Here is a 24,843-nt window from a genome sequence, read left to right as displayed (position 1 = left end):
TTGTGGTGGGTGACATGTTTTTTTAGTTTGCTGCATACAAGCTCAATGCTTTTGTTGAAGTTTAAACAATATGACAGGTATCCATACACAGGTCAAAAGAAGCCCAATCTAACAATCAGTTGGGGAGATTCATTCACTCTGCCTTAACACAGTTGATCATGACCAAATTTTAGCAGAATGGTGATTGATAGTTGATTAGACCACTGTCCTAGCTATGCACTGCTCAAAGCAGTACAAACCTTGATCCCCACTGATCCTAGGTGCACCTGTGCATTGAACATTTTTAACCATGCCTGATCATACTTTTGGTTGATAAACTGTCCCAAATAGTTCCAAAGTTTATTTATTGGGTTTGGGTGAGTTGTGATTAACAGACCATTGGCATATTTGGTTAAAACACTGCATGCCATAGGCCACAGGTGTCAGATACAAGGCACGCAGGCTGAATGTGGCCCTCCTTGCCATTTTATGTGGCCCTCCAGAGCTTCAAATTGCTTACCATGTTGGAAATAATCGATCTGGCAGGCAAATCTGCCAGAAAATTGTATGGTGTGTACTTAGCATTACACCTCTGTGCTGCAGATTGGCAAAACAGGCAAAAGATCCTTATCTGGAAGATATTGGTCTTTTACCTGATCAACCAATAATTTGCTTCTCCGTGTAAGGAATTTAGGCATTTTACTATAGGTTGTGAAAGTGTGAAACTTACCAGTAGTGGTTGAAGGCGTGGTGGTGGAGGTGGTGACCGTTGTGATGACAGGAGTTGTGGTGAAATGAAATGTTGTAGGTGGTGGTGTGGTGGTGCAGGCCTCAATTACTCTCATTACACTTCCATTGTAACACATAGCTGTTATACATCCTCCGGTACCATCAGTTGTGTTGTAGATTGTGTCATTATTCCTATACATATGGCCTGCATACGTACAGCAATCTGTAAAAAAATATATATATATCAGTGTTGTCAATTAATCCAAGTAATATTGGAGAGATCCAGCCTGCCAGATAATATCAGCTAAGCACTGTCCAACTTTACTTCTCTCCCTCCTTACCCCTGGCCGGCAGGCTAGGGATGCATTCGTGAAGCATTCAGAACTCAAACTGTTGCCTGAGGGATCGATCTCCATTCCCTCCCGGTGACAGTAATTTTTATCTTCTTGAATAAATGCATATTGACAAGCTGACAGATGGACACAGACAGGAAGTTTCTGACTTGCTAAGGTATTTTGTACTTATGTAGTATGGCTTTCGCCCACAGGAACCGTGACTACAGGCTAGCAAAGCATGTGTTTTTATGGAGCAGGGAGTAGGACAAAGCTCGGTGTATGATGGAACGTGAGGGGCAAGGAAAAATGTGTACAAGGCTTTAAAGGGAACCTGAAGTGAGAGGACTATGGAGGCTGCCATCTTCATTTCCTTATAAACAAAACCATTTGCCGGGCTTTTGGTTTTAGTTGTTTTTGCCTCATGCAATTGCAACAAGCATGCAGACAGTGGACTCAGACCACCTGAGCCAAAGTATCTGATCTGCATGCTCATTCTGGGCCAGCAACTTAAAATATTAGAAAAAAAGCATCTGCAAAAGGACCTCATTGCAGGTTTTATTGTGGCCAGTTGATGAACTTTTGGCTTTAGTTGTTTTTGAAACACACACCTTTCAAAACATCTGACCTGCATCCTCATTCTGGCCACAGGGCTGCCATCAGGGCAATACAAGGAGCACTGCAGTATGGGGCCCAAGGAGAGTGTGGGGCACAAACAGGTGCAGCGCCACTTTGGCCCAAGCTGGCAATCACTAATTTATGCTCCCTGCAGCGTAGCCCTCTTAAGCTATGGGAGATGTGCAGCCTTTGCCGCTGGCTACTGTCCATCTCTCTCTCTTCCCTGTGTGAGGACACGTGGCAATGCAAGGGGGAGAATGTAATAGCCAGGGAGTTGCACTGTGGCTCCAGCCCCACTAGACTGTGGCCTCACCCCCTGCATGAGGCCCTGCCCCCACGAGTCTATTATGGGAGAGGTAATGGCCGGCCCAGCTACACAAATAACCCCTGCCCCCAGCATGCGCATGCAAGAAATGAAGCTAGGGGGAAGGGAGTACAGAAGGAAAGGAGCCTGTCTGCACAATGCTGCTATCCTATTTACCTCCATGAAGTCCAGCAGATCTGCCAACTGACAACAACTATAAAAAATAATTAGAGCTGTAACCCCTGTTATCTTGTCTCTCAGTCACCTGCTTGTCACCTATTCCAGTTGTCATAATTGCAACTCACCCCTTGCTCCATCATCATTGCTCGTCACCTCTTGCTGCTGTTGTCACTTTGTCGCTGTTGATGCTGCTCATCGCTTCTTCCCCCTGTTGTCACTGCTTGTCACCACTTCCCCCTGTGCTCGTCACCCTTTCTCACTGTATCTATATCATTTAACTTTAGGGCATGAGCTGTCCCCAAGCTATAGTCTTACCTGTAAGGTTGTAACATTTGATGCCTTCTCTTGTGCAGTTGCTGTTTAAAGAGAAAGATAAGATGAAAACAAACTTTTCATAAACTGGGAGAATAATTATAATAAAAATCTCGCTTTTATCCATAAATAATACTGTTCAGGACCACTAGATCTAATGTTACACTTGCTTATTTTATGCAAATTGGAAATAATGCAAGGTTCCAGATCGGCAAACTTTGTGCTAATTAATAAATTAATTTTCATTGTATGCTTCTGCATGCATGGACATTGCAGCTTTGCAAGTGTTCTTACCACATTGTGCAAGTGTTATTATTGTTATTTGGCACTACATATCCTATGGGATATCTGTTGTCCAAGTCATCGTAACACACATCGCATTCGGCAACACAATGTTTTGTGTCTTCATCGTAGAAGGGTCTTTCCTCTGGGCAGTTGGGATAACAACCTGAATGGACACATCAATGTTACATTCAAGTTACTTTATGAATATTCACATCATTTTCTTCATACTACTTACAAAACACATTGATTTACTGAGGTACATAGTGAAATGCAAATATGGCTGTATCTAATCCATCAGTATATCTGTTCATAGGGATGCTCAGTGAGATGCAAATAATTTCTTCTAACATTCAAATTTCATGTAAATGTTCTGCTTGAACTTGGACCAATAAAAATTGCCAGGGAGTTATTCTGATTGGTCCAATTTCAAGCTGCATATAAATTACATAAATTTGAATGTTAGGAGAAATAATTTGCATCTCATTGATCATACCTGAGATTCTGTTGCACATTCTGTTGCTTGTTATGTTTTATGCAGTAAGTCTTTACATAGACTATTTAACTCATCATACCATTTCTGGCCATAAACCCTTGCTATGTATGTGCTAACGTGTGTGTGTGTGTGTGTGTGTGTGTTTTACATAAATCCACACAGATTTCTGGGGGGATATTGTGACTGGTACCCTTTAGGCCAGGCGTTCACTGAGAGCACCGTTTTTTGGCCGCGTTTTGTGGCAAAATTTGCAAAGCATTTGAAAGTACTGTACCTTTGCCTGTACCGTGCTATCGATTTGCCTTTTGTGCTCTGAATAAAGTTTTACCTACATGCCGGCTCCATGTTCGCAGGCTTCTTGAGCATCACCACACCCCCTGGCATCGAAGGTCATTGGTTCTGTGTGAGGGGGTGGGTCTCCATGTCGAAATTCAGCATGCTCGAAAACAGAGAGACCAGGCAAGTAGATACAATTTTATTCAAATTGGAATTGCAGCACACAACATCCTATATCCTGCATTGGAGTGCAACTGCTCCAAAATTGCTTCAGGACCCGTGATTGTGATATGGGGAAATTTCATTTTGGCATTGTCTGCAAATCAAAAATATTATCAAAAGTGTTCAAGTGGGTTCCAGGCCTTAGGAAGGGTTCACACTTGTCAATGTGGGAAAACATTTTTTCACACAAGAATTTTTGGACATTATGTGCATTTGCCTGCATTACACCATGCAAGTTTTTCGTTAGTGCCTAATGACTGCTAATGTACAAATGCACATGGTGTGCAAAATTATGCTGCAATGCTGTGAGTTTTTTTTTCCGCATGCAAAACTTGCATCTAAGTTTGGACAGTCCCATTCGCAACAGTAAAAATGTCTCTCTAGTGAAATGGGACCCTGATGTGCTGAAATCGGTTTCCTAGATGTGTTTCAGGACACACAGCTTTTCTTTGGCCCTCCATATGTCTTTGGGCATCTATGTAGTCACATGCATCCAAATATCACTCCTGCTGCACCCAGTATTTGCCCTAAAATGGGCCCTTAATTTAAAAAAAAATTGTGAATCATGAAAACTTTTAGGTCGCATTCACAGTGGGATGTTATGGTCGCACGTTATAAAGTCTTATAACACAGCTTACAGCACTGCAATGCTAATCCTATGGGCTGTTTACAGTGCAACATTAAAGTCTTGTTAAATTTTTTTACAAAATGTAGCGTTGTGGTAACTCACTGCTTGCAGTGCATTACCTCTTAACGCAGACACGTTGCGACTTTAACGTCGCATTAAACCGCAACGTCCCACTGTGAATACAGCCTTAGGCCTCTTGCACACTGCAAGCGATTCAGATTCAGTTTCAGCTTTTTAATCGGTTTTTACTTCCGATTCAGATTCAGATTTGCAGTTTGCTCCTTGCACACTGCAAATCGGAATCTGAATCGGATGTAAAAACTGATTAAAAAGCGGAATCTGAATCGGAATCGGTTGCAGTGTGCAAGAGGCCTCAAGGGGGTAACTACTGTTATGTTATTGGCTGTATCATCTTTACACTTCAAGAATAGGTGACTGCCATCACTCAGAAGCCTGGCCTGGGCTCCTTCAGTTGTTGGGTATCAGGCCTCTGTCCTCCTACCTGACTACATCATACCTCTGGTGTCCAGTCCATACCAGGTGACAGCTTTTGATGCTCACATTGAAACCGACAGTAGACCTAAGACTCACATGGAACTTTTCTCACCTTCTAAACCTGGCAGATTATGGTAACACCTTCCACTGGGATTCCTGCAGGTCTTCATGCACTGAGGCGTGTGAGAGAGACCACATGCCTTGTAATGCCATTCACATCCTCCTTCTTGGTTGTAGAAATCACAAAACAATGCTGTAGATTAAAAATAAAAAACGCCTTACAATTAAAGAACTAATAATTAACAACTAATACCATTAATAATCTAGTAAGTTTAGTAAACTAGATTATAAAATTTACTAGTAATAAATTGGTAAGCTGAAATATTCAAACACATACTCCTCCCACTTAAGAATTTACACTATATATTTTATTTTCATAACTTGCATGGTATGCAGATATAGAAAAAAATAAAAACAAATATTGGATGGACCGAATGCTAAAGACCCAATCTGCATATTCTATAGTTATTGAATAAAGCTGTGAATATTCTGCTACTAATAGTCTGTATTCATCTGTGTCTGTAGCTGAAAAGAATGAAACCCACAAGTCTGTGCAAGAGGCCTACAAAGAGTTCATTGCATAGTGTACTGAACATGTACACTTCTGAAAAAAAGCAGCCTGTATGTTCCCTGCAAAGCCATACTAGCCCTCATAGCCCAGCCATAGTGGTTAGTAGTGACCTGGCAAGTGTGTGAGTCTGTCCCCAGTATATTTATTAAACTCTTTTCTAGTATACATAGGTTGAATGGATTACTCACGGCACAAGTTTGGGTTTCTCCAGCTGACGCAGTTTCCGGCCTCACTACAGGCTTGGGCATATGATGCAACAGCTGTACAGAAGCACTCACAATCTCCACCAGTGTCACAAGCACAAGCATCACTGACACAGGCATCATAGTATTTCATTGGATCAACCTAGAAGTACAGTGGTGAGTCAAAATAGTTCATAGCAAAATAGTAAAACAGCACCTGAACTACAATAGTTTCATCTTAAAAGGTTCTGAATTTTATTTTTCTGTTATTATGTTTTTAGAAAAGTATTACTAATGCTAGGTACACCCCATACACTTTTCTGTTAGATTTTCTGTTAGATTTACCTGCCAGATAGATTTTTTCCAGCATGTTGGAAAAAATCTATCTAGCAGGCAAATCTAACAGAAAATGTGTATGGTGTGTACCTAGCATGGCATCAATTCATCAAAGGCTGCTAGATACATACCATACAATGTTCTGTTAGATTTACCAGCCAGACCACCTCAGCTGACGATTGTTGTGTGCATAGCGGATGCCAGGGGCGTTGCTAGCCCCAAAGATCAGTGGCACGTGCCAAGGATCTATTCTGGGTGCCTCCGATGTCACCTAAACAGTGTCAGATCTGTGGAGCCTCTATGGAGGCATGCTGGGAGATGTGGTGCCTCGATGGCGGCCAGGCTGGGAGCTGTGATGCATCAATGGGGGGGGGTATACTGGGTGCTGTGGTGCCTCTTTTGGGACATATTGGGTGCTGTGGTGACATGCTGGGTGATGTGATGCCTTTATGGGGGCATGCAGGGAGCTGTGGTTATTCTATGAGGACATGCTGGGAGTTGTGGTGCCTCAATGGGAGGCCTCTGGATGCATGGTAGGGGGTCCACTAGAAGATCAGGAAATGCTTTGGTGGGACTGCCAGACAACCTGAAGGCAGGCCAGACCTAGTATTGGGCGAACAGTGTTCGCCACTGTTCGGGGTTCTGCAGAACATCACCCTGTTCGGGTGATGTTCGAGTTCGGCCGAACACCTGGTGGTGTTCGGCCGAACTGTTCGCGTTCGTCCGAACGGCTCAATTCCTGGCCGAACAGGGCCCTGTTCAGCCGAATACGGCCCCCCTATGGGGTCGCAGGCATAAGGGGGGAGCATGCCCCGATCGCGGGGGGGGGAGTCGGAAATTCCCCCCACCCCCTCCGCTAGCGCTCCCCCCTCTGCCCGCTTCCCCATACAAAAGTTTAAGCAAAGTACCTGTAATAGTGGATGGCCTGGCAGTGGCACTGTGGAGTGAGGAGGAGGAGTCCGTAGAGTGACGCGTTGAGGGAGGCCGGGCAGCGGGCGGTTCAGCGGTAGTACCCTTGTGGTACTTCCGCCCTTTCTCTGACCTCACGCTCGCTGCCCGGCCTCCCTCAACGCGTCACACTCCGGACTCCTCCTCCTCACTCCACAGTGCCACTGCCAGGCCATCCACTATTACAGGTACTTTGCTTAAACTTTTGTATGGGGAAGCGGGCAGAGGGGGGAGCGCTAGCGGAGGGGGTGGGGGGAATTTCCGACCCCCCCCCCCGCGATCGGGGCATGCTCCCCCCTTATGCCTGCGACCCCATAGGGCCCCCAAAAGCAGGATGTTCGGGAAGTTCGGGGTTCGGCCCGAACATGCCGAACATCTCGGCCATGTTCGGCGAACTTTCCCGAACCCGAACATCCAGGTGTTCGCCCATCACTAGGCCCAGACCGCCCAGCAGAAAGCCATATATATATATATATATATATATATATGTATACATATATATATATATATATGTGTATATATATATATATATATATATATATATATATATATATACATATACATGTATATATATATATATATTAATGGAGTGGGAGGCTTCATCCAACATTTTTCGGGGCAGGCCTATTTAGACCGCTGTTAAGTTCATGTCAATTTGGCTACGAACGGCGTACTCTATGCACAGGAGATAGGAGGGAGGAAGGAGCGGACCCGCACACATAGGGATTGAGGACACCTTCGGCCATACCGGGAGGCCGAGCGGGGGAGAGCCCGCGGGATAAACTCTGAGCGATACTAAAACCCTGGAACCTGTGAGTGCATATTTGTAATAAAGGCTTGTTGTTTTTATGCAATGTTGCGCTATGAGTGATATGTATTTTATCCGAGGAAACTTTTAAAGTTGGACTCATTGGAACCCTTTGTAAGCTGGTGACTACAACAGAAGGGTGGGATAGCGTCTATAGGTGAGGGGAGCCTTGAATGCCCCAGATGCGTTTCCTGACCATTGTGATTTGTGGTCCATCTTAAAGGGTGAATCGCTCTCCACGTGGTGCTGGTGGTGGGAGTGACATATGAATTATGCAGCGCTGGTCAAGTTTTTGAAGTTTTTAAAGTGAAATAAGTAATGTATTGCCGCTCGCGCCGGTCGTCGGACATTCGAACGCCGCTATCGACGCACTCCCGGCCCGCCGGCGTTCGAGCTAAATTTTCCGCGTGGACAAATGTATGGGATCGATCGATTTTGGAACGGAAAACGGTCGATCGGTCAGCGTTTGCGCATCGATTTCACAGCAGATTCGATCACAGTGATCAAATCTGCTGTGTATCGGCAGGGAAATCGAGTAAGTGTATGGGCACCTTAAGACAGAAGTGATAAGAACTCAGCGAGAAGAATGTAAAAAAAAAATATTTAAAAAGAAAAGAATCAGAGGAAATCCCAGGATTTCTGATGTGGCTGGATAGTGTTCTGGTTAAGGGCACCACCTTTGACATGGGAGACCAAGGTTCAAATCCTGGCTAGGGTCAGTACCTATTCAGTAAGGAGTTCAAGGCAAGTCTCCTTAACATTGCAGGGTGGCCTCTTGAGCGCATCCCAGTGGCTGCTGCTCTTAAAGGGAAGGTCCAAGCAAAATAAAAAAAATGAGTTTCACTTACCTGGGGCTTCTACCAGCCCCATGCAGCCATCCTGTGCCCTTGTAGTCACTCACTGCTACTCCAGTCCCCTGCTGGCAGCTTGCCGAGGTCGGCGGGCCTCATTGTGTACATTTTTATGCATTTCTGCTAGTGCAGGAACATTAACACATACTTTTTACGCATTACTGGTTCAATGCGTAAAAATGTATGCATTGAACCAGTAATGCGTAAAAATGTATGTGTTAATGTTCCTGCACTAGCGGGAATGCGTAAAAATGTAGGCAATGAGGCCCGCCGACCTCCGAGGTCGGCAAGCTGCCAGCGGGGAACTGGAGCAGCAGTGAGTGACTACGAGGGCACAGGATGGCTGCATGGGGCTGGTAGAAGCCCCAGGTAAGTGAAACTTATTTTTTTATTTTGCTTGAACCTTCCCTTTAAGCGCTTTGAGTCTAAAGGGAGAAAAGCGCTATACAAATGTTCTGATTATTATTAAGTTAACCTATTTTGGTTCCTGGACGTAGAAACTACGTCCAGGAACCATGCGCGCTACCGCGCGCTCCCGCGGCCGATCACGCGTGTGCACGCGCACTCCCGGCCGCGGATTCGGTAGCCACGGAATCAATGTATCGGGCTATGGTGCCCGATCACTGATTCCTCTCCCCCGCTGAAAAAGCGACAGCTTCTCTCGGAAGCTGTGCTTTTTCTGGCCGTTGCCTCCCCTCTGCGTCACTCTAAGCATGTGTTACGCTTAGAGTGACGTCATGTAAACAAACTCATGGCCGCCATCTTGTGGCCAAAAAGTAAAACTACAACTAAAAGTAAAAAACATTTAAAACAACACACAATTACAATATAAAACTATAGTTTACATCCCACCCTCCCTAAAATACCCAAATAAAATGTTTAATATATATAAAAAAAAACATTACAATAAAAAAAAAAACATGTAAATATTTACCTAAGGGTCTAAACTTTTTAAATATCAATGTAAAGATGAAATATTTCTATATTTTTTTTATTGTAAACTTGTAAATAGTGATAGATGCAAAACGGAAAAAATGCACCTTTATTTCCAAATAAAATATTGTCGCCATACATTGTGATAGGGACATAATTTTAATGGTGTAATAACCGGGACATATGGGCAAATACAATACATGAGTTTTAATTATGGAGGCATGTAATATTTTAAAACTATAATGGCTGAAAACTGAGAAATAATGATTTTTTCCGTTTTTTTCTTATTCTTCCTGTTAAAATGCATTTACAGTAAAGTGGCTCTTAGCAAAATGTACCCCCCAAAGAAAGCCTAATTGGTTGCGGAAAAAACAAGATATAGATCAGTTCATTGTGATAAGTAGTGATAAAGTTATAGGCTAATGAATGGGAGGTGAACATTTCTCAAGTGAAAACGACGGAACGCGAATGGGTTAAGGACCAACGCCTTGGTATGTACAAGCATGTTTTGCTAGCAGTTTTACTAAATATTCTGGATTTGAACAATAATTTATTAATTTTGCTGTTAATGCTGTTCATTTGTTAATGTTGTTACTTCTTTCTATCTACTTTTTATGTTTAATCATGGGCACTTGTATTAGTGGAATAAGTCATATCACTAAAGGGGTATATGCAGATGAAAACTGAATGCTCTCTTTTTTTTTTGTTGCTCTTTCAAGTTGCTATACTAGGGTTAGAAGAGATTATAGATACACTCTAGACATCAGGGCACTAGACAGGAATATAGATGATCAATGTGATACCCATTTTTTCCGGTTTGCATTTAGCCTAAAATTGGAACAATTAAGTGCAACTACTGTTGAGTTGGATTGGCCCAATTCCAAGCTGCATACAAATATTGGAAACACTTACAATCCACAGATTATCTCTAGTAAAGACAAAGGTTACAAAAACAAAATCAGACCTATACAACACAATAATAAATAATTACAACCTTTTCCTATCATCATTGATAGTAATACAATATTTATTGACATCTCCTCATCAATTCTAGACTGCACTTGGTCACACTTAAGTCATATACTGTACTGTATTATTCCCTGTTCTAACATAGTACACAACAAGCTGTAATTTGGTTTGTAAAATAATTTTAGAACATACCGAGGAATGGCAAGCTGAGAATGTGGCACTTGTGATGATACTACATTGTCTCTGAGCCCATGATTTTCTGTAAGGGTTGAGGGAACAGGGATCTTTGAGGCTCACGGCATCTGGGCAGCTTGGTGAGAGCTTCCAGCTGTTGCCAAATTCCACCACATCATCTACTATAGACCGACTGCGAGTGGTGAAATCATTAATGGCATTTCCATCATAGTTACCGCATAGTCCACACACCGAACCCTATGTCAAAATACAAAGGAAAATTTAAATATTTTTGGTAGACAAATAGAATAATGCATAGTTTTTAACCCTCTTCAAAATCTTGGTGGGTTACCTGGAAGCTTGGCTCCAACTTGATATAAATAGTAGTCTTCGTATCCCACACCAACACCAATCCATTGAGAGCTTCAATCACCATGTAAATTCCCATCTGACGCACTTTGTATGGGACGTATGTTCCAGCATCAAGATGTACAACCTCAAATTTCTCATTACTCAGTATAAGTTCATAGTTCTAAACAAACAAAAAACACTTAATGAATATTATCTCTGAAGAAAGTCCAAATATCTTCTGATGGTATTTTTGGATTGTGTCACCTTAGAAGTGCAAAAAAGTACTTACACCAAGGAAGACCTTGATGGCTTTGGTGCAGGTTGTGCCTGTGGATCCACATGGAATGTTCTCAGTGATAACACGGAAGGTCCCGTTGGATGGGTCATTACTGCAATAGTCCTGTGATAGAAGGATAATTGGGGATAATTAAATTCTATCAAAAATAACCAGTTAAAATCTGGAGAGGTGATAAGATGTATTAAATAGATTACTAGATTCTATGAACAGCAATAATAAAAATAAATGTAAAATTAATATTTACTTGAACCAGTGTATATTCACAGCCCCCACTGAAGCTGTATCTTTTGGTGTCAAATGTAATGTAGTTTCCATCTCCATATATTGCACAGGTTCCCAAACAGTTCTTACTAGTACATTCCCAGTTTCTGTTCTTGCAAGTGCTGAAATCAGGAGAAAATGGATGACATCAGAGTGAAATGAGCTAAACGAATGGCTGCCTACTCAGAAAAAAAATATTTCAGATAGAATTTCCCAATTTTTTTCTTTCCATGCATCACATGTACTCCTGTAGCATCATTTCAGTGTTTGGCAGTGCATCACTCAGCCACTCTAAAGTCAAATGTGTGTGCTGTAATGTAGAATAACAGACAACCCGTTGCTCCAACACTCCAACAGAGTTGAGATCATAAATGTGTAAATCCCAACTTCCCAAATTTTTGGGGAAATAAAAAAGCTTTGGATTGATTTAGCACATGATTGTCTACCAGTGGAATGGGTTGTGTTATCTCATTGATATCTTTATCTACTGATGCTGCTTTCAAAAATTCTAATACGTTATTTTGTCCAATTCATACAAATAGATTTTTTGCCCAGATAAGAGAAACAAGAATATATAAAGATAAGTGTTCATTTTATAAATTGACTCTTCAGGTCTTATCTACAGGCAGCTTTAGGTTGAGAACTGATCTTTTTCTGGCTCATTAAGAGTTTGAGGGATGTTCCTGACTAAAAACGGTGGTTAGTTTCATTTCAAGAAGAAGAAAAGGACAGTAAAAATGTTAAGAGACCAAAAAAACAATATAGTGTAGTATGACCCCAGGAAGGAGATAGTTGTAAACAATTCCACTGACAAAATTGTACCAAACCATCAATCACAAAGTAGGCAGGTAGGGAGAACAAACTCAGCTCCATTCAGGTTTAGGCTCTTTTTACACTATTGCGTCATGTTGCGGTACTCTTCTCTGCCGTGAGCAAAATCTCACAAAGAGCTGTAAGCAAGTCAAGCACCTCAGAGGTGCTGGGCTTGTTAATGACTTCTTATGAGATTTTGAGGAAGAGCTGTAGCTGGCTGTAGTTAGAGGGAGATTACTCATTGCTACTGGACAATGGACAATCTTAAAGGAAACCAGTAGGGTGGATAAAGTGCCCAGGCGGGTACTTATCTTGGGAGGGGAAGCCTCTGGATCCTAATGAGGCTTCCTCCATCTTCCGCCACCAGTGTGATCCAGAACCATCTACAAGCAAAACAAGTTGTGAGGCACCCTGCACCAGCCTCTTGGGTGGAAATAGCCTAGTCCAATCGGTCTGCTTTACTGTGCAAGCACAGACAGCTTTCGTCTGCACATTAGAGCTGACCTGATCGGGCTTGGCTATTTACGTAGTTGCCTGAGCAGTAATCCGCTACCTGTGCTAGGAACGTCACAGCATTGTTTTTCTTTTTGAGCCCGATGACTACTGCGCCTGAGCTAGATGCCTACAAACCCTTGTCGGCATACTGTTGAAGGTCACGGCCCTGGAACAGCTGGATGAAGGGGGATGTGGAAGCCTTTTCAGGATCCAAAGGATTCCACCTCTTGAGGTAATTACCCTCTAGGGGCACTGTTATTTCTTACAGGTTTACTTTAAGAGGGTTGACAGGGGACCACTAACTTTGACACAGGGAACTTGTTAATAGTGTCTATCATTTTGTTTTAATAATTTCACAATGAGCCACTCCCCTTTAATTAATAGTTCCATCACATCATATACCCATTCTGAAAACTACAACCTATGAATTCGATGTTCCTCTGACCTACACTTTGTAATAGACATGTGAGAATCCGCTCAGCTGCCTGCGCAGGCAGGCAGCCTTTTGACCATTGTTTAGGTTTGCATGCTGCAGGACTCTGGAACAGAGACCTGTCTTTCCATTGCAAGTGCTGGTCTGTTCTCTTGCTGGGGAATTTGCATACATTCGTTATGCAAATCCCCTACCTGCCTTCTTTGATGACTGGCACTATAAGAGCTTTATGTTTCCCAGAAGGCTTTGCTGGTCATTTCCTTTCCATGGTCTGTTCCTGATGGACACTGCTGGAGTGTCAGCCATTGCTATCTAGTATAGTTAATTCCTGGGGGTTGCTTTAGGCTCCCCTTCTAGCCCAGTCAGGTTGTATTATCTGTATTGCCTGTTCTGTCTTGTCTTGCCTGTTGCCATTGTCCTGCCCCAAAGGTGGTCGACAGGAAATGGTTCTGATCTCTGTTCTTGGAGTATAGGTGGTGCAGCGGTTGCTACCAGCTATCTCTTCTGTTCTGTCTCCTGGGATCGCGCTAGCTACTTTTTGCTAGCGCTGGGGATCCTTCTGTTCTGCAACTCGGTCTCCTGGGATCGCGCTAGCCACTTTTCGCTAGCGCTGGGGATCCTTCTGTTCTGTCTCCTGGGATCGCGCTAGCCACTTTTCGCTAGCGCTGGGGATCCTTCTGTTCTGCAACTCTGTCTCCTGGGATCGCGCTAGCCACTTTTCGCTAGCGCTGGGGATCCTTCTGTTCTGTCTCCTGGGATCGCGCTAGCCACTTTTCGCTAGCGCTGGGGATCCTTCTGTTCTGTCTCCTGGGATCGCGCTAGCTACTTTTCGCTAGTGCTGGGGATCCTTCTGTTCTGTCTTCTGGGATCGCGCTAGCCACTTTTCGCTAGTGCTGTGGATCCTATCTCTCGCTTGTCCCTGTTTTCGTGTGTCTGTCTTGTCTGCTACGCTTGCTGGAGGCTCGGTGACCGTTAAGCAAGCGTACGCGTCCTCTGTTTCATGTTTGTCTGTCAATGGTTAGTTAGGCGTGCTTGTCTCTATTGTGCTTATCACGTGGAGACCGCGCATAACCGCGTGCACTGTTGCGAATGAGTGCGGTGTCCGCGGTTAGCTAGCGGTTGTTATTTTCCTTGTTATTCTCATTGTATTATTTGCTGTGCCTTTGCTAACCTCGTATTCTGTTCTGATCTGCCTTGTGTCACGTCTGGCGATTGCACCTCTCGCGATCGCGTTCCTATTTCATATCTGCTGTTGTGTGTGCGCGGTCGCGGGGTGGCGACTAGATTGGCGCACACATACAACCTGTCCCTTTGCTCATTCTCATTCGCAATCGCCTCTCTTGCGATTGCGTTCTGCGTTTCGTACAATTCCTGTCTGGCATTTGTGGAGGTACAGAGGATTGGTTCCTCTGCACTCCCCAGCGCCATCTGCCAACAGGAATTTTCCCTCTACGGGTGCATAGCACCTTTTGCTGGGTTCCTGCAAATTATACGCTTGTGGAGGATTTCCGCCGTGTCAGCGCACGCGTTGTGCGCTGATCACGGGGAAAGTTCCACAATCGTTACAGAATGACCAGCCCAACCCAAAACCCCAGTGTAGACGGAAATTCCGATTTGTACGATTTTGTCGAGTTTGGGTCCTGTGTCTTTAAGAGCTTTAAAAGGTTTAATTCAGAGACCAAGGCGGAATTTCTTTCTGAATGTGTGAGGTTTTGCCTGAATCCCACCTTTCAGATTTCTGATCCGTCCACGTCGGCTCTTCTGTTTGCCTATGTGCTCTTAAAAGACGATTTGTTCACCTGGGCATATAATCTGTTAAAAATCAATTCTTGGAATGGTAATCTGTATCAGTTGCTTGCAGTGATATTCTCTCACTGGTTTAAACTGCCTGGCTTACCACCTGCTCTGATTGAGTGTGTAGCTGCTGATAAGTCAGCTGATCTTTCCCTTCCATGCAAAACTTTTCAGTATGACAATCAGTTCAATGTGTCTGTTGCCACTTCAGGTTTTAAACAGCAGACATGCAAAGTGGCTAAAAAGAGAAAAACTAAAAAACGCAAGCATCGGAATAAAACACTTCCTATTGATGTTTGTAATGATGTTGTTCCGTCTCCGGCTTTTTTGCCCCAATCCAAAGCTTATGTGGATCCTGCTATAGGTAGGATCGCACACTACATTAAAGCAGTTAAAAAATCTGTTCTTGTTCCTGAACTCCAACCCTATGGAGATTATCTGGATACTGGCCTGTTTGAACCCCCATTTGCTTCCTGGGATGTTGGGGCCTTGCTGGAGGAATTCGATTTTGATTGGAAAGCCTTTTGCGATTTTTACATCGCAAAAAGCGAAGATGTCTTGAATGCTTGTCTTGACTCTATGTACCTTCTGATTGATTCCGATGAATGTGACAAGGATGATGTGGATCTGGTGATCTATGTATGGCAAACGATTTTGGATGAGTTGCACACACACCAACCAATTGATTCCAATAAAGAGACATCGTTGTCGGATGATTGTTCCTGCCTTTCTGGGGTAAAGCATGTGAGTCTTGACTTTGCGCAATCTGAAATGAATGAGTGTGCCGCTGTGCTTGATTCCTATGCGAATCCTGAAGGATTCTCTCCTGACAGTGTGCAGTTTGAATCTGTGCGATCTGATGCCTGTTTCTCGGATGTTCCTGCAGATTGTGATCGGCATGAGTCTGCCGGTTTCCTCAAGGATGTGTGGGATCCTTTGTCATTTAGTAACAGATCTTTGAGATCTTCCGTCTGTGACCCTGCTATGGGGAAGAGTTCTCGACTATGCAGCGTCAAAAGTAAAATTAATATGCCTAATAAAGTTTGTCCTGTTGATGTCACTATTTCTTCTGCAGATGAGTCTCTGTCTCGCCCTGTTCACACCTGTAAGGGCCCGTTGCCTGGGGACAGTTGCTCCAGCGTTTCGGTCCTGGATGCCTTGCAGTCTGCTCCGCAAATCGCGGAGGTTTGCGCTATGGAAGCGTCAGTTTCACAACCTAAAGTGATTTTTGATTCGCAAGTTTTGTGTCCTGGCTCCTCGGATTTGACATTGTTAGCCGAATCTAAGAGTGAGACAGCGCTTCGGTTTTGCGAATCTGATGCTGAACCTTCTTTGCCTTATTCAGAGACACTTTCTCTGAACCTGCCCTGTACCATGAATAACAAAACGATGTCCAATCACACTGACATTTGGGAGTCCCTTTCTTGCTTTGAAGAAAGTTCTGACTCTCCACCCTGTACTCTGGATGAGTCAATATTGCCTTGTACAATATCTCCTGCCCTGCCCTGCCCCTAGAGGCTCGTCTAGGTATTGCTGCTATTTTTACCTGTCTTTCTGCAGTTTTGGAGTTGCAAGCTAGTTTGACTGCTACGCAGAATTCTGGGTGCAGCGAGATTAAAGTTAGGGAGTCAGTGTGTGGTCCAGTGAATATTCCTGTACGTTCCACTCATGATGATGAAATTCAGTCTCAGTTTATGGTGGAACCTTCCCTGGGACATCTGCCCTGTTCCCAAAATAAAGTTCCAGTTTTGCCCTGTAACATGGATAGTACAGAATCCTTCTTAGAAAACTTGAAAAATGATGTTCCTGAGGTCTTGTTTGATGTTCTGGAGGTCTCCGAGTTCCTCCCAAAGGGTGTAGAACTTGTAGGAGATGTCTCCTGCCCCCCAAGTCCTTCTGAGGTGTTACCCTCTTCCGTAGGCATTGCTGCCTTGCTGACTACTTGTGCAGCTCTTGTGGAGCTTCATTCATGTGTAGTCAATGATGATATTACAGTTACAGAAAATTCTGAATTTGAGTCCGAGTCTTCTTTTGAAAGACCAGTACCTGTGACCTTTACTCGTGATGATTTTCTGCCCGGTACTGGTTTTGGTCTTGTCGTGTCGGACTCTGAGGTTGGCAGTTCCCCGACATGTCCTGAGGTTTCTCCTGTACTAGTGTACCCCGATGTGCTCTGTGACCCAGAAAGCCCAAGTGTGCCTCGGTTACCAGCGTACTCAGATGCTTCCTCAGTGGAGACATGTTCCGATATAGCCTGCCTGCTTGCATGCCCAGAAGTGGTTCCTGAAAGTCCTGACCTTGATGGGTGTCCTGCTAATTTTGAGTCTGGAATGATCATAGGTTCCATAGGGGTTCTTGGTGGTTCTCCATGTGAGCCTGGTGAGCGTTCTGGCTTCTTGGGATCTCTGCGGAGCTTCAAGGCGTTCTGGGAGATTCCGGGAAAGGTTTTGCTTGGTGCCCTGAATACGATCAGCAATGGCTTTGGTGTTGTAAGGGACACTTCGAACAGGTATTGCGGCAGGTTTGGTATTCTTGGACGCTCCTTGGAAGGTGGTGGGTATTGTCTGGAGGGTGTCGATGGTTTCTTCTCTGGTGTCCACAGTCCTGATGGGTGTTACGCTGAGACTTGTAGTGCTGATGGGCATGTTTCGGTGGCTTCTGCTTCCGATGAGGTCGGTTTCGGATGGACTGACTCTGGAATTGGGCCTTGTCGGGCTGCCCCGACCTTCATGAGTCTTCAGTTAGAGTTTTGTGATGATACCAGTTTTTAGGGATGTCTGGAATCCATCCCTAGAGGGGGGGTACTGTGAGAATCCGCTCAGCTGCCTGCGCAGGCAGGCAGCCTTTTGACCATTGTTTAGGTTTGCATGCTGCAGGACTCTGGAACAGAGACCTGTCTTTCCATTGCAAGTGCTGGTCTGTTCTCTTGCTGGGGAATTTGCATACATTGGTTATGCAAATCCCCTACCTGCCTTCTTTGATGACTGGCACTATAAGAGCTTTATGTTTCCCAGAAGGCTTTGCTGGTCATTTCCTTTCCATGGTCTGTTCCCGATGGACACTGCTGGAGTGTCAGCCATTGCTATCTAGTATAGTTAATTCCTGGGGGTTGCTTTAGGCTCCCCTTCTTGCCCAGTCAGGTTGTATTATCTGTATTGCCTGTTCTGTCTTGTCTTGCCTGTTGCCATTGTCCTGCCCCAAAGGTGGTCGACAGGAAATGGTTCTGATCTCTGTTCTTGGAGTATAGGTGGTGCAGCGGTTGCTACCAGCTATCTCTTCTGTTCTGTCTCCTGGGATCGCGCTAGCTACTTTTTGCTAGCGCTGGGGATCCTTCTGTTTTGCAACTCGGTCTCCTGGGATCGCGCTAGCCACTTTTCGCTAGCGCTGGGGATCCTTCTGTTCTGTCTCCTGGGATCGCGCTAGCCACTTTTCGCTAGCGCTGGGGATCCTTCTGTTCTGTCTCCTGGGATCGCGCTAGCCACTTTTCGCTAGCGCTGGGGATCCTTCTGTTCTGTCTCCTGTGATCGCGCTAGCTACTTTTCGCTAGCGCTGGGGATCCTTCTGTTCTGTCTTCTGGGATCGTGCTAGCCACTTTTCGCTAGTGCTGTGGATCCTATCTCTCGCTTGTCCCTGTTTTCGTGTGTCTGTCTTGTCTGCTACGCTTGCTGGAGGCTCGGTGACCGTTAAGCAAGCGTACGCGTCCTCTGTTTCATGTTTGTCTGTCAATGGTTAGTTAGGCGTGCTTGTCTCTATTGTGCTTATCACGTGGAGACCGCGCATAACCGCGTGCACTGTTGCGAATGAGTGCGGTGTCCGCGGTTAGCTAGCGGTTGTTATTTTCCTTGTTATTCTCATTGTATTATTTGCTGTGCCTTTGCTAACCTCGTATTCTGTTCTGATCTGCCTTGTGTCACGTCTGGCGATTGCACCTCTCGCGATCGCGTTCCTATTTCATATCTGCTGTTGTGTGTGCGCGGTCGCGGGGTGGCGACTAGATTGGCGCACACATACAACCTGTCCCTTTGCTCATTCTCATTCGCAATCGCCTCTCTTGCGATTGCGTTCTGCGTTTCGTACAATTCCTGTCTGGCATTTGTGGAGGTACAGAGGATTGGTTCCTCTGCACTCCCCAGCACCATCTGCCGACAGGAATTTTCCCTCTACGGGTGCATAGCACCTTTTGCTGGGTTCCTGCAAATTATACGCTTGTGGAGGATTTCCGCCGTGTCAGCGCACGCGTTGTGCGCTGATCACGGGGAAAGTTCCACAATAGTTACAAGACACAAACAAAATGGGAGCAATGAAAAAACAACAATTACCAAGTATTGCATTGCATTTTGATTGTAGAGCCTGGAACATAGTCTTCATTGTTGTGGATACATGGACATTGTTCTTCTGCTACACATCCTCCATGACCATCAGAGATCAGTCCATTAGGGCAAACACAGCCAGAAATACACTGTTTGTTGTACTGTAATGAAAACAATGACAAACAGATTAAAGATATTCAAAGATTTCTGATCAGTTATCATGACATGTAGGAGACAAAACTGGATTAGTATTAGAAATCAACCAGGCACACAAATATAACCAGTCAACGTACACAGAGATGGCAGCCAGAACCTTCATGACAGCAATTATCATAATTCTCTTATGTTACTTACACACTGCATGTCAAAGATTTGACAGCTTTTCTGGCATTCAGCTCCCCTCGTTCCCGCTGTTTTATTTGTACAGTCAAAATACACCATAGGGGCAGCACAGGCTAAAAACGAAACAAAATAAAACAAAACAAAATCAGATCCAAATAAATAAATGCAAATACAAATGCAAATCTTATAAACATCACATTCTTTATCAGAAAGTGAAAAAAATAAATAAGGAATATGCATTAGTACTGCATCTATTTGTTTAGCATCAGTAAAGTGTTGTCCCTATTTTAAAATAACAGCATTGCAGAGAAATACCCGAAGGGCTTTCAGATCTGTTTATGTTTTCACTTAATGATAACAACAGAACAGATCTGTTTGAATATTTAGTCCATCTAAAACCTATTGCATTGGTACTTTTTAGTACTTTAATATGATTCAGTGGGGTTGAATCACAAAGCTTACTTATTTTTCACCTTAACTGTAAGGAGAAATAAGTCATGAGATAAACAACGCAGAGAGATAAATCATATGTTTAGTCAAATAAGGATAGATAGACCATGAGTTTAGTCAGATAAGGAGAGATACGGTAAATCACGAGTTAAATTAGATGAGGAGAGGTAAGTTACTGTATTTAAAAGAAACGTCTGGGCATAAAAAAAAATGAGTTTCAATTACCTGGGGCTTCTACCAGCCCCATGCAGCCATCCTGTGCCCTCGCAGTCACTCACTGCTGCTCCAGTCCCCCGCTGACAGCTAGTTTAGTTTTTGCCAACCTCGGGGGTTGGCAGGCCGCTTGCGCACATTTTTACGCATTCCCGCTAGTGCAGGAACATTAAAACATACATTTTTACACGTTATTGGTGCAACGCGTAAAAATGTACACGGTGCACCTCTAACGCGTAAAAATGTATGTGTTAATGTTCCTGAACTAGTGGGAATGCGTACCAATGTACGCAAGTGGCCCCCCGAACTCCGAGGGCGGCAAAAACTAAACTAGCTGCCAACGGGGGACTGGAGCAGCAGTGAGTGACTACGAGAGAACAGGATGGCTGCATGGGGCTGGTAGAATCCCCAGGTAAGTGAAACTCATTTTTTTTTGGGCCGGACGATTCCTTTAATGAGAGATAAATTGTAATTAATAAGTAAGGTGAGATAAGTCAACAGAAAAGCTTTGTGAATCGGCCTCTGCAAGAGTTAGACTAGGTATCACTAAAAATATAAGTAATCCTGAAAACTTGTTTTTAAAGGGAATAGACAGTTTCTATGATTTTTTTTCTACATCAAGTTTTCTTGCTCATAAGGTTTAAATGAATCTCCCAATGCTGCTCAAATACCTCAGCTGAATCGCCCTGCTGCATCATCCAGTTGAATCTATAAATATAGGCGGGGCCAGTAGGATTACCTCAGCTAAAGACCAGAACTCAAAGAGGTTGGAACCTGCTGGCAGCAGAGATGGGACGACCACCTTGCTCTTAGCATTGAGGCATGGGTTATTTACAAGAGGGTTGTGTTTTGCTACCCAGCACACTTTGAGAAGTATCCCCCCCTTGTGGGCCATGTTTGCAGGATCAGCCACCCTAGCCAATGGTGACTGATGGGGATTGTTTTTTTTTTTGAGGGTGGGGGTGGAGTTGGAGGTAGGGGTTTTATGAGTAAATTAAATAGAAATTTGAATGTGATGATTGCTTGTTACTTCTTGAAAACTAGCTCAGAATAAGACTAGAAGGGAAGTAAAGGAACATCTTATACTTCTAGAACTACATTGTTTTATTGTATTTGAATATCAATTTTAGATGAGCCTGTAGGTGGCCATACATCTGACGATTTGGTGGCCGAATCGACCACCTGATTCAATAATTATTATTGAATAGGTTGCTAATCAGTGCCGCCACAAGCATGCCCAATCGATCATTCAACCAATTGCATGCCGCAATTGGTTGAATGTATCAATCGGACATGCTTGGAAATCTCCTGCCAACATGGTCGATCGGGTGCATAGCGGTAACAGCATGCGATATTGGGAAGAGTGACGAATGCTGCTGAAACCCCGGCACTGTCCTCGCAATTGTAAATGTGCCCAGGGGTGGACCTACCATGAAGTCACGTGAGTCAGGCGGCACAATCTAGGGGGTGACATTTGGAAAACCAGTGCGGGCCACTTGGCGCCTACCTCCTCTCTCCCTCCCCCCTTCCTAGCACACACACTATCCTCCCCATCCATTCATCCCCAAATCCGCATACATGTAATTTTCTCGGCAGGACTTTTTGGAGCAGGGTGAGCTGAATGACGTCTCACCCGGCTGCCACACAAATTCAGGGGGGGGGGGGGGGGGAGGGGGTGTTAAACACTATTCTACCTCCGAGTCAGCGCAGCTCGGTGGGAGAAGTAATTTGGGGTTCAACAGTTGCTGGATCTCTGAATTTCCCGCGCGTGGAAATTCAGAGATAAATGCACCAAGCTTTGGTGCTACGTGGTGTGTGGCAGGCGCCAAAAAGGCAACCCTAGAGGGGAAGCTTTGGTGTGCAACCAATCAGGCCAATCACAGCTGCTCCTTTTGCTAACTGGTGCCGATGGTCTCGCAGACGGCACCAAGGCCCCATCACTGAGCCAATCACTGCACTCAATCAGTAGAAGTGACATCTGATAGGTCACTGCTACTGATCGATTATTTGATGAAATTCAGATCAACAAAACACAACATAAAGTTATGTAAGTAAGGAGGATGCAGATACATACATGTTAATTGTGAAGTTCCAATGCAGTCTAGTATGCCAGAGGAGCAGGTGCTGCAAAATTAAGCAAATAAAAAAATGTTAATATTGGGATCTATCTTTAACCACTCCCCCTCCAAGGGTTTTTCCCCTCAAAGAGAACCTGAGGTGGAATATTGAAGTCCTAATAGGACCGAGAGGCATGTCATGTGCACAATGACATGTCTCTGTGTCCTTCTATCACCGCTGCCAGCCCCCCTGCCCTGAGTACTTCCTGGGCCACGACTTGGCTTTCTATTGAAGGTAGCTAGCAAAGGCGGAGAGTGGCGGGGGAGCCTGTTATCGAGCGGGTGATGCGGAGGACGCTGATTGACAAGTCTCAGATAAACAAAGCAGGCTAGCGACAAGCACATTATCCATAGCCTGGCAATCTTTTCAGGAGGGACAGCAGAGCGTGGGGGGGGGGGGGGGCTAGCAGCTGGCGATAGAATGACACAGGGGCACATCATTGTGCACATAACATGCCTCTGGGTCCTATTAGGATTTTAATATTCCGCCTCAGGTTCTCTTTAAAAACCAGAGCAATTTTCACCTTTCAGTGCTGCATCCATTCATCTGCCAATAACTTATCAGTAATTTTATTAACACACTGAAATGATCTGTACATTTTTTTTTGCCGTTTTTGCGTTTTAGTGGGAATAAAGAGAGAAAAAAATTAATTATTTCTCAATTTTTAGCCATTATAGTTTTAAAACATGCTACTGTAATTAAAACCCACACATTTTATTTGCCCATTAAAGGAACCTAAACTGAGAAGGATATGGATTTTTCTTTTTAAAATAATACCAGTTGCCTGATTCTCATACTGATCCTGTGTCTCTAATACTTTTAGCCACAGCCCCTCAACAAGCATGCAGATCACGTGCTCTGACTGAAGTCAGACTGGATTAGCTGCATGCTTGTTTCAGGTCTGTGATCCAGCCACTACTGCAGAGAAAGAGATCAGCAGGACTGACAGGCAACTGGTATTGTTTAAAAGGAAACATCCATACCCCCCTCAGTTTAGGTTCCCTTTAGTCCCGGGTATTGCAACGTTTACAATTTTCCCCTAGTACAACGTATGGTGCTAATATTTTATTTGGAAATAAAGGTGCATTTTTTTCAGTTTTGCATCCATCACTAATTACAAGCCCATAATTTAAAAAGTAACAGTAATATACCCTCTTAACATACACATTAAAAAGTTCAGTCTCTAAGGTAACTATTTATGTATTTTTTAATTGTATATTTTGTATTTATTTAAAAAGAAAAATTGGGGTAACTATTGGGGAGTGCGGGAGTTAATATTAAATGTTAAAAAAGTCTGTTAATGAAAAAAAAATGTTTGTGGATGTAATTTTACTATTAGGCCACAAGATGTCCTTGCACATAATTTACCTGTGCATGGTTTTACTAGGCAAACAGGAAGTAATGTGTGGACGTGTAGAAATGAAGTATCATTTCTTGTGATCTCATTGATGGCGATGGTTATTCACATGGGGACTTAGATAAATGGATGGGAACTGTGTTCACTCATTGATCTCCTGTCTAACAATAGACGGCGAGAACAAGCATGGGAACGAGCGCTTGAGCAAGCAGGAGTGCACGGCGGCAAGGGACGTAGTAGCTACATCTATGCGCAGTGTTGTGGGATTTTGCAAGGACGTAGTTACTTGTCCTTGGGGACGGGAAGTGGCTAAGTGTATTTTTACCATATAGCAAGTTTAAAGCACAGTACAAAAATAAGGCAATATCTAGACTAGGCTGGCTTCATTGCATTTCAGTAGAGATAAAAGTGTTGGATATTAATATTATGTACTAGCTGATGGCCTGGCAGTGCCTGGGTATATATTTGGCTGGTGTTGGCTCCGCCCACTTTTTCTAACCCTAAAAAACAATTACTCAAGGACCTAGTTTGTGAACGTTGCGGTCTTTTGCATCAATGGTGAATTTTGATTGGCTTTTGTAGGCTCCACCCACTTTTCTGAATATTAATCCCAGTTACCCAGTGACCAATTGTGCAAAGTTTGAGAACCCTGCCATAAACATTGTAAGAATGGCTGCAGTTTACATTTTCCAAGTGAAAGTTGTATTTGTCTCCACCCATTGATGACCCGATGTTGCCCGGGTATGTATTTGGCTGGTGTTGGCTGCCACTACTTTCTCTAACCCTAACATACAATTACTCAATGACCAAGTTTGTGAGCTTTGCGGTCTTTGGCATCAATAATTTGCGTTGAAATGAAACAAATCTGATGTTTGAAGCTGTTTGTAGCTTCACCCCCTTTTCTGTATTTGAACCCCAGTCAC

The 24,843-nt window shown here is 44.0% G+C and overlaps 1 protein-coding gene across 1 annotated transcript in view; it reads right to left on the bottom strand.

The window, feature by feature from the left end:
* The window catches only part of LOC137537851 (mucin-5B-like), a 128,277-nt gene that overhangs the window by 63,789 nt on the left and 39,645 nt on the right, over nt 1–24,843 (bottom strand). The window contains exons 18-29 of the mRNA XM_068259802.1: nt 22,520–22,569; nt 19,795–19,895; nt 19,450–19,601; nt 11,579–11,717; nt 11,326–11,436; nt 11,038–11,217; nt 10,704–10,943; nt 5,673–5,829; nt 4,966–5,106; nt 2,749–2,902; nt 2,458–2,498; nt 710–931 (exon numbers count right to left, since the gene is read on the bottom strand). Coding sequence (XP_068115903.1) covers nt 710–931; nt 2,458–2,498; nt 2,749–2,902; nt 4,966–5,106; nt 5,673–5,829; nt 10,704–10,943; nt 11,038–11,217; nt 11,326–11,436; nt 11,579–11,717; nt 19,450–19,601; nt 19,795–19,895; nt 22,520–22,569 — 1,688 coding nt within the window. The remainder of the gene's footprint in view (nt 1–709; nt 932–2,457; nt 2,499–2,748; nt 2,903–4,965; nt 5,107–5,672; nt 5,830–10,703; nt 10,944–11,037; nt 11,218–11,325; nt 11,437–11,578; nt 11,718–19,449; nt 19,602–19,794; nt 19,896–22,519; nt 22,570–24,843) is intronic.

The sequence above is a fragment of the Hyperolius riggenbachi genome, chromosome 11 (genome assembly GCF_040937935.1).
Source record: "Hyperolius riggenbachi isolate aHypRig1 chromosome 11, aHypRig1.pri, whole genome shotgun sequence".
NCBI classification, from domain to species: domain Eukaryota; kingdom Metazoa; phylum Chordata; class Amphibia; order Anura; family Hyperoliidae; genus Hyperolius; species Hyperolius riggenbachi.
Note: the sequence above shows the minus strand (reverse complement) of the source record. Positions and strands in the feature narration are given on the sequence as shown.